We start from the raw sequence: 10,464 nt of genomic DNA on the forward strand, positions 1-10,464 counted from the left end.
TTGCCAACAGTTCGTGACCAATTTTTTGAACTCACAAACATTCTCAAATTAATGGAAACTTTTCAAATTCATGAACATTTGTTAAAACTCATGAACATTTTTTGTCCCCAATTTTTTAAAAAATAAAAGAAAAATCCGACCGGTTTTTTTTTTCATGAGACAACATACCACTAGTAGAAGAAAAAAAGCGAGCACATGCGGGCGAACAGGCGAGCCTATTGGGCAGCGGCCCGTGGGGCGCACCCCTGTGCACTATACCAGCACATGTATGAGTTCCCCGCGCTACTACAGAAGAGGGCGGTGTAAGTATTGAGCAGATGAGGGACGTGGAGCATCTGCACCTGAGCTCAAATGCTCCCGGTAAACAGTAAAATCAATAAAAAAAGTTAAAAAAATTCAAAAAGATCGAATCATTTTTGTAGTAACCTTTGACAAATGTTGTATGCGCTCGTGAAAATTTATCACGAACGGATATTTATGGAAATCGTGGCAAAAAAAAAGACTCGATACTGCCCATCATCTTCGCATGGCAGCCAGTGATTTTTTTTCTTTCAGAAAGTACAGATATAGTGTAGCATAAACATGGCAGCAAACAGCTGCCATATATAAAATAAATAAATAAATTCTAGAATGGGCGCAGACAGTGAGTGTAGTATCAACATGGCAGCAAATAGCTGCCATATATATAACAAAGTTGTTATTGACCACTTTGTCTGCCAGATAGTGCAAGAGAGCAGATCAAATATCGTCGAATTATTATCAGCATTCTGGTCATTTTCCGCTCCAGTTATTTGTGTGGAATTACAAACTACCCTCTCCGTCCGGAAATACTTGTCATCAAGATGAATAAAAGGAGATGTATCTAGACATATTTTAGTTCTACATACATTCTTTTTTATCCATTTTAATGACAAATATTTTCGGACGAAGAAAATATGATGCGTGGAAAGAGACGGAGCCATGCTTGATTGGATGCCAGATGGTTGGTGAGTCGGTTGGGTCTTGTCCGATAAGGCGGCACAAAAGCCAAAGGACCACTGCACCAGATCAACGTTTTCTTCATTCAGTCATTTTCATATCTGCTTGTGTGTGCTCCGGCGACCGCCCTCTGCAGCTCCAGACCGCATCGCCCATGGCAGCTCCGACGCCGCCGCCGCCGCCGAAGACCGTCCTGCGGGTGGCGGCCATCTCCGGCTCGCTGCGCAGGGCGTCGGCCAACACCGGCCTCATCCGCGCCGGTAAGTCCCTTGCGCTCGAGGCCCCCTTCCTGTTTACCGTCCGTCAGTTCGTGTGGCTGACGGCCTGGGTGTGAAGCCAGCCGCGGAGATCTGCAGGGAGTCCATCCCGGGCCTGCAGATCGACCACGTCGACATCTCGCAGCTGCCGCTGCTCAACACCGACCTCGAGGCCGGCGGCGGGTTCCCGCCGGCCGTCGAGGCGTTCCGCGACAGGGTCCGCGCGGCCGACTGCTTCCTCTTCGCCTCGCCCGAGTACAACTACTCCATTTCAGGTGCCCGATATTTTCCTGACTGCCAATCCACCGGAATTTTTTCCTTCCTCTTCTCCTGTCACTGTACTGGAATTTTTCCTTCTCAAACTGCGTGTGCCCACTGCCTACCAGGCCCTCTGAAGAACGCGCTGGACTGGGGATCACGGCCGCCCAACTGCTGGGCCGACAGAGCCGCGGCGATGCTGAGCGCGTCGGGCAGCACCGGCGGCAGCCGGTCGCAGTACCACATCCGGCAGGTCGGGGTGTTTCTTGACATCCACTTCATCAACAAGCCGGAGGTCTTCACCAAGGCACACCTGCCCCCGAGAAAGTTCGACGCGGACGGCAACCTGATCGACTCAGAGACCAAGGAGCAGGTCAGAAACATGCTCCTGTCGCTGCAAGAATTCTCCCTCAGGCTCCAGGGCAAGTCCAAACAGGGGAACTGATGCCTCCATTTGTTTCTTGAGACGAAATGGCAGTGCTCTGCTCATTAGATCGTCTGAGCAGATCATCACAAACTCCACCTTGATACTCCATGATATCTGGAATAATTCTTCATCTGCGACTGACCATTTCGGTGGCACATTAATGCAAATCTATTTTCATTATCTTGCCCCTTGGTGATTTTTTATCTACTAAGTAACTATGCACGCTCAAAATGAAGCGCCCTCCTTCACTCGGCTGCGTGGAGCCCTCTCCTCGCTCGGTGAATTTACCAATTATTTGTCTATTATTAATTTTTATCTTTTTCATGTTTTCAATCATGAATATTTAAGAAATTTCTTGAAGATTTTTTTAAATTAAAAACATTTTACATTTGTTATATTTGCCAATACGTTTCAAATACTGAATTTTTAAATTTATGACTATTTTCTAATTTGTGAAGATTTTTTAAAATTTGTTAATATTTTTTCAATTCATGAATATTCTTTTAGCAATTATGGTTTTTTTAACTTACAAGAGTTTTTAAAAAACTCTAAACATCTTTTAATTTAACTTTCTTTTTCAAATAATAAACGTTAGCCGTTTTTTCTAAGCTAGCACCGAAGCGATCGGAGCAGGGAGCCGACTTGAGTCTTGAGCAAGCTAGGGCTTCATGGACCACATTATAAAAATAACTTCATCTTTTCAACATTGAACATGAGCTTCAAAGAAGCTCACAAAACGAATACTCACAGGCACTGGCGTCGAAACATGTAAGGACACCACAACCACGCATCAAATAAGTCCACTTTCCTCCCAAAAGAAATATCATCTTCAACAGCAGACCAACACGATATATGTATAAAAAACCACCGCTATAACATTACTAAAACTCAAATCAACGCGGATAAAACTAGAACAAAACAACCAACAACAATAATATGCTAGAGAAAACAATTATTGCCGCAAGTAAAAAATGGCGCGGCGAAGCGCACGTTTGCCTTTAGTGTGATGCATCTCAAAAAGAGGGCAGCCTTACTATCTATAACATGACGGCATCATTTGCTTGGCTAGGTAGATTCTGTAAGGCACCCAAGCTTATGTTTATTTTCTCTTCTATGGTGGTTGGATAGTGGTTCTCGTCATTTATCCTACAAGTTTGAGTTTGCTGAATTATGAGATTATTTGCACAAATTATGGCAGTTTTACTTGGGCAAATTTTCAGCTCCCTAGCGGTAGTATCGCTTATGCAGTACTTCCGCTATGAGCTACTGCAGCCACTGGCGCTTATTTTTCGTCCTCTGTAGGTTCGTTGTTCCATCACGGCAGTTGCATGATAGTACCGCTTGTGCGGTACTTTCGTTGTTTTTCTACCGCTGTCACTACCGCTTTTTTGTGTTGTTGTTGCTTTTTTTGCTCTTGCGGTACTAGGGCGGTAGTAGCTGCGGCCTCTTAGTACCATCGTTTCTCTCTGTACTGCGCCGCTCCGGCGACACTACTGCTCCAGCACTGCACGTGCTCGCTAGCTTTTGCTGGAACTGCCGTCTGCAGCAGTAGTACCACTCTTTGGAGTGGTAGTACCGCTTGTGCACGACCACTGCACATAATGGTTGGATTTGAGGATTTAAGGGGGTCTTCTTCCCCAATTGTTCTTATCCTCTGAGCTCGTGTTTGCGCCCATTGTTGACCTTCTTTGAGCTTGCTATCTCTCAATCCCTTCAATGATCATTGCTAGTTTTTGAGGAAAATAGAGAGGAGATCTAGATCCACATTTTCATCAATCACTTTCTCCTCTATGTGAGGGGAATCCTTTGGATCTAGATCTTGGAGTTCTTTGTGTTCTCTTCTTCGCTCTTCCTCTCATATTCCTTCATATCATTAGTTGCCTTGGTGGGATTTGAGAGAGGACTCGGGCACTTCGCGTGCCCTTGCCATTGCATTTCGTGCATCGGTTTAAGTCCTCCATAATGATATGTGAAAGCGAAGTTTGAGTAGCTTATTACTATTGGGTGCTTGTAACCTAGAGCTTGTTCCTCTTGTGTGCTTGAGCGCCCTAGACGGTTGGTGGTGTCTTGGAGCTCAATCATTATGGTGTAAAACTCTAGGCAAGCGTCGGGGTCTCCAATTAAGTTGTGAAGATTGCCCCGAACAATTTGTACAGGTACCGGTGACCGCCCCCAAGGGTTGCCATTTGTATAGGTTCGGTGACCGCCCACAAAGGTCCCTTAGTGAAAATCACGTTATCTTGCATTGTGCGAGGGCGTGAGGAGATTACGATGGCCCTAGTGCCTTTTCTGGGAACACTGTGTCTCCACACAGCTCCAAATCATGCTATCATGTAGTTGTTTATCTTCCTTAACCACTAGTAGAAAAAGGGTCAAACGTTAAGCACATTAGTGCCGGTTTGATTTTGGCCCGGTACTAATGGTACCATTAGTGCCGGTTCGAACGGATTTGCATTAATGCCGGTTCGTGTTGAACCTTTAGTACCGGTTCGTGCCACGAATCGATACTAAAGGGGTGGTGGCAGGCTCGCGTCATGCCGGGGCCCCACGAGCCTCTTTAGTCCCGGTTTGTGGCACAAACCGGTACTAAAGGGCCAACCTTTAGTACCGGTTCATGCGACGAACCGGCACTAAAGGGGTCTAAGCTATAGTCCCGGTTGGAGACACAAACCGGGACTATAGGGCAATTTTTAAACTTGAAAAAATCATAACTAAATCATCGTAATTCAGAAAAATACATATAATATATCAAAATTTGCAGAACAAAAAGATTGATCCGCTGAAACAACCAGTTTTCCGTTTCGACAATTTTTTAAAATCATAAAATTCCAAAGGGAAAATAGAGTTTTTGGGCATTTTAGACGTTTTTAGCGTTTAGTGCTAGGGTTTAGATTTCAGAGTTTAGGGTTAGGTTTTATGGTTTAAACCCTTAGTTTTTACTGTTTAGCATAGAGTTTCCGACGTTTTAAGTCCCGGGTTTAGGGTTTAGGACAATTTTTGAAATGACAAAATTGTAAAAGGAAAAAAAGATATGCTCTAATTTATGTTTTTTTTTGAATTTTGGTTAAATCTTGTCAAACCGGTCAAACAACTGATTCAAGAAATATAGTGTTACTAAATAATTACGCAACACTATTAGTGTTACTAAATAAGTATCTCAGTTTTTTTTGAATTTTGGCCAAATCTGGTCAAACTGTGGTCAAACTATGGTCAAACTACTTATTCAAGAAATATTAGTGTTAATACATAATTACTGTTTTTAGAATAATAGTTTCAAACTCAAACGGTGAAACGTGTGACTTCATGCTCAAGCTAAACTACTGAGGGTTAATAGGATTGACAGCTTACATTTGTCAGGAAAACAACAAGTGCAGACTTGGAATGTAGGAGGAATAGAACTCCGAAGTTAAGCGTGCTTAAGCTGGGGGGAGTGAGAGGATGGGTGACCGGCCGGGAAGTCAGGCGATTTGGAATGAGTGATCCACACTTGAGCAGTTAAGAGACGTGATTAGAGACTAAATCATCAAATAATTCAGAAAAAATAAAAATCGAAAAAAATCAAAAAAAATTTCCAAAATTTTCAAAAAAAAAATTCAAAAACAAAAAACCTTTAGTACCGGTTGGTAACACCAACCGGTACTAAAGGTTCCCCATACCAGGGCGCGAGCTCACGCCACGTGGTGGCACTTTAGCGCCGGTTCGTGCCGAACCGGTACTAAAGGGGGGGGGGGGGCTTTAGTGCCCACCCCCTAGTGCCGGTTATGGAACCGGCACTAAAGGCCCTTACGAACCGGCGCTAAAGCTCCATTTTCTACTAGTGAACATAAGTTGTTGGTGCTTTTTTGTTGTTGTTGTTGCTGTTGTTGTTGTTGTTGTTGTTGTTGTTGTTGTTGTTGTTGTTGTTGTTGTTGTTGAATAGAATGATAACCCATCACCAATTAATGACTTGGCAAACTGGCAATCCATCAAACACTTCAGCCTCAAACATGTCTTTTCGCATCATTTGCTTAGCCAGGTAGATTATGCAAGGCATCCCAGTTTCTGCCTATTCTTTCTTCTATCCAGACAAGTCTCCTCTAAAGTTTTAACACACTAGCATGGATAACCCTAATATCAACTTCTGCAAGCTTGGCAAATGAGTGTATCAACAGGTAATAATCACCATGTCCAGCATAAACAAGACGTCCAGTCATTGTCTTCCTTCTATAGTGAAGGCAACCATCTACGTTAAAACTTCCGCGAGCTTCTAGAGTCAAACATCATTTTTCTCCGTGTTAATGTTCCCGCGGTATCTCTACACAAGTTATTAGGTATGCGGGACATATATTATCATGCTATTTACACATAATTTATTAGAGTACATTTCTAAAACGTGTGCATGTGCGAATTAGTCTCTTACTTTTATTTCTTTATGATGGCATGTATTAGTAGCCCAAAAACCTTTTTAGTCTAAATATTAGTACAAAGCAACATATTAAAAAAGGTGTTTTGTCTTCAACTCAAAAAACATATAACTATTGGATGGATTGGTTAGTGTGATAAGTCTATTACCGGACAACTATGCTTTGGTTCTAGGCACCAGTGATGAACAGGGTTCAGAAATGTCGCCTGGACAATCACGGCGACCCTAGAAAACCGCCACTTACATCGCTCCCGCACAATCACGATCCAACGGTGGACGGAAATGATCTGGTCTGACATTTAGAAAAGTCGTGTCAGATTTGCTAAAGCACATCTAGATATGCTTGACACGTCTAAGTTCTATGTTATTGATTTATCCATGGATTTTTGTCTTTTTTTATTACTCCTCTTGTTTATTTTTGTAAGACATTTTAGACATTTAAACCAGAACATAAAACAGTTCAATTCCAGCTGTCTTAACCGATTTACAAAAGTGAACATAGAGAGTATGTTTGATTGAGTCACTTAGATCTGCAATAACTAGATCACACGAAAATCGTATTGTTTAATCAAGGGATTTAGCAGAACTGTTTTTTTTTAGCAAATCTAGAACTTTTTTTTAGAAACAGCAAATATATATATATAGAACTTTAAAGCAGAGAGAGGATTTTCGGGAACACCTTCGGCTTCCTTAACGGAGCCGGACTCGGCCTGCACGGGCATTGCACAGCCCAAAATAAAAGCGCCGGGAAATCAATCCTTTTCTTTGTCAAGACTGAAAGAAAAAAAATCAATCCTTTTATGCTCAAAAAAAAAAATCAATCCTTTTTCCTCCGTTGCCCGCCTCCGCCGGAGCCAGAGGGGAAAAGTCCACCCACCGCCCGCCTCGCTCGCCGCCGACCGGCCGCCATTCCTGCTCCTGCGCCCCCCTTCCCTCCCCAGAAATTCCGGTCCGACCCCCGAATTAAGCCGCCGCCTCAGATCTCTCAGTCAGTCAATTATTCCGACGGCGGCGAGTTGAGCCTCTGCTTCCAACCCTATTTGCGATTATTCCTCCTCTGTTTTGCTTCCTGTGGGGAATAGGCAAGGAAAGTTGCTAATTTTATGATGCCCTGAAACTGAAAGAGGCGCCGAAATTGAGTTTACACATGCTACTGTACTTGTGTTGACTGAACTTTCATAACTCATGCTCATTATCCTCTTGTTTCTCTGATGTCACAATGTTTTTGGCTCCAGCCGTTGCAATGGGCAACTATCTGACAAGTACAGGAACCAAACCAGAGGAACATGTCCATGTTAAACCAGCGAGGAGATCCACCAATGGCAAGGGTAGGCCGAACATTAAACTTCAAGACCTTCCAGAGGTAGCATGTCAAGATTGCACACCCTTCATTTTGATTTAGCTTTAAGTTATGTTTTTATTTAACTTTTATTTAAGGGCAAATAAGTTGATTCACTGAGCTGAAGTGTTTTTTTGGTGTTGTTGAAGGATGTCTTATGCTCAATTTTATCGAAACTGCCTGCAAAAGAGGTTGTTCGGACCAGCGTCTTGGCGAGCGAGTGGAAGTCTTTGTGGACAGCTTGCCCCAAACTAAGTTTCAACGGCGCCCATACGCATGGGGTGAAGCAGCATGCCCAGGTGTTCGTCGACCGTGTTAACGCGGTTTTGCGGAAGCACCGTGGCAAGTTTGTCGAAGATCTCGAGGTTAAATTTATGTTTGAGAGCAAACTAGTTCATCACCTCGACAATTGGATTAGGTTTGCTATATCGTCCCGGACAAAGAAGCTAGCTTTTGATTTGGCACCCTCATCCAATCTCCTGAGACATGGCTATCACTACACGTTCCCATTCCATCTCCTAGACAAGGAAAGCCTATCCTGCCTACACTTTCTGCAACTTAGCTTTGTATGCTTCAAACCTCCTTCCCACTTCGCCGGTCTTCCAAACCTAAGAAAGCTCGATCTCTATTTACTGAAAGGCACCACTAGGCAGGATCTCGAGAATATCCTGGGCAACTGCTGTAAACTCGAGTGCCTGAGCCTAGTCAGATGCCACCTGAACGATGAGCTGAGGGTCGTTCAGCCGTTGTCGCACTTGCACTACTTGAAGGTTATATACTGTGAGATAACCAAGATAGAGTTCCACGCTGCAAGTCTCTCCACCTTTTTGTACGATGGAACATACATACCTATTGCCCTCCGTCACGCCTCCAAACTGGAAAATGCAAAGATTTCGTTCCGCGGTGCAGTTTTTCAGCATGCTGTCGCGTCACTCCTCAGCGGGCTTCCAGATGTACAAAACCTGACGCTGGATGTTTTAATTCTACGACTAGAGGTATTTCATTCCAACAATATTCAAATAAGGAGTTAGCTTGTGCAACTCATTTCTGTAGTAATAATAATAACCTCTGCTTTATCTTTCAGACCCGATGGGCGTTAAATAGTCCTCGCGTGTTTTCTCAGCTCAGGCATGTGCAGATAATGTTGATGATATCTTACGAAGATCATGATAAAATTCTCTACATAGTTTCGTTTCTAAGGGTTGCTCCCTTCATTGAAAGGTTGGAAGTACATGTGAGTAATATTCCCGAACGGTTCCTCTTTTGCCATCTTTTATTTTCATCCTGCATGTGGGTGGTAGCCGTTACATGCATTTTGAATGGTATTTCGTTCAAACATTGTTTCTCTCTGCTGAATTCGATACTGATCTTGCCATCGTATATGTACTTTTGCAGTTTAATGGGACTTCTACCATGTGGTTTGCAAATGAGGGACCTTCCAGACAAGAGATCCCGCCGTGTGAATACACACATCTGAAGAATATCCGTGTCTCGGGTTTCAGAGGGGCGAGAGGCCAAGTTGAATTCCTTATGCACATTGTGGAGAATGCCCCTGTGATACAGGTTGTGACTGTGGATACAACTCAAAGACTGACTGATGCTTGGGATCCAGATGAAGTAAAGCCAGAATTCAATAGTGATGCGCTTGATATGGTTAGAGGCCCTCTACTCGACAGACTCCCATCGGGTGCAAAGATTTTTCTCGCTTAAGGCAGCGAGACATCAACAGGGGCGAAGCCATCGACCACCTGCTGGTTTCTGGTGTGCAGAGTTGCTTGACGCTAGGGGCAGAATTAATTGGGGTGCCTAGGGGGAACGATTCTTTGCTAGACTGGTGGAGTTCTTGCAAAATCGTTTCGGTGGCTAGGGCGAATGGCTTCTTGCCAGGCTGGTGGAGCTCCAAACCAGCGCCTCACGGTTCGTTACTTGCTCCGGTGTTTTGGGAGCTATGGAAGGACATGGTCTTCAACCAGGCAGCATCGTCCTTGGAGAGATCGGTCCATGGTCGTGTTCTTCGGAGCGGATGCTGGGCTTCTTCGTATCGATCTCGAGGCCTTCTTTCAGTCATCGAGCAGGTGGATGTTGTTAGATAGGAAGTTATATATGATGATGTAGGTGCACTGTTGGTGCGTTTATATAGCATGATAACGTTTGTATTGGAGGATTTGTGTCCCTGTGCTGTACAAATAGCAAATTAAATCTTGTCCTTTTGTACATCTTTTCAAGGGTTTGAATTGGCAATTTGGGAACAAATTTGCCAAGTGTGTGTGAGTGATTGGAACGAGTTAATATACATCAGTTGTGAAAAAAAAAGTTGTGTTCGGGGACAAATTGTTGAGAAAAAAAAAGATTTGTTGTATTCCAAACAAGCATTTTGTCTGAGAAGAAATTCTTCCTTGGGGAAGAACCAACTCCAGGTCCAGGGTACAAAAAAACTCAAGGAAGCAAAGAACCGCAACTGAAGCCTGACCGACAAGGATCAGCTGGTTTTGACTAACAAGCTTATATAACCGAAAAATCTTTAGCAAAGAACCGCAACTGAAGCCTGACCGACAAAGATCAGGTGGTTTTGACCCGAAAAATCTTTTGCTGCAGGCAAGTATATACATCCAAAATTAAGACCTGATAATCTTTTTGCTTGCACAAAATTTCTGAAGAACCAACAACTATACACATATCTCACAGTTTTGATCACCACAGCCAACTCCACACGTTAGCAAAGGCAGTGGTATATCACTAGCATTGGCTCTTAGGTTTTCCAGGTTGTGCATCCACTAACTGGAACGCCATCAGATTACATTGT

General features: G+C 43.6%; 2 protein-coding genes across 2 annotated transcripts; both read left to right on the forward strand.

Moving 5' to 3' along the window:
- Positions 1–1,032: 1,032 nt before the first annotated feature.
- On the forward strand, positions 1,033–2,100 carry LOC123130053 (probable NADPH:quinone oxidoreductase 2). The gene is made up of 3 exons (XM_044550008.1): positions 1,033–1,238; positions 1,319–1,510; positions 1,622–2,100. The coding sequence occupies exons 1-3, from the start codon at positions 1,133–1,135 to the stop codon at positions 1,936–1,938; spliced, it is 615 nt and encodes a 204-aa protein (XP_044405943.1). The 5' UTR covers positions 1,033–1,132; the 3' UTR covers positions 1,939–2,100.
- Positions 2,101–7,138: 5,038 nt separating this feature from the next.
- LOC123130054 (F-box/LRR-repeat protein At3g26922) lies at positions 7,139–9,977 on the forward strand. The gene is made up of 4 exons (XM_044550009.1): positions 7,139–7,685; positions 7,811–8,656; positions 8,746–8,895; positions 9,057–9,977. The coding sequence occupies exons 1-4, from the start codon at positions 7,542–7,544 to the stop codon at positions 9,369–9,371; spliced, it is 1,455 nt and encodes a 484-aa protein (XP_044405944.1). The 5' UTR covers positions 7,139–7,541; the 3' UTR covers positions 9,372–9,977.
- The last annotated feature ends 487 nt before the right edge of the window (positions 9,978–10,464 follow it).

The sequence above is a fragment of the Triticum aestivum genome, chromosome 6A (genome assembly GCF_018294505.1).
Source record: "Triticum aestivum cultivar Chinese Spring chromosome 6A, IWGSC CS RefSeq v2.1, whole genome shotgun sequence".
In the NCBI taxonomy this organism is placed as follows: Eukaryota; Viridiplantae; Streptophyta; class Magnoliopsida; order Poales; family Poaceae; genus Triticum; species Triticum aestivum.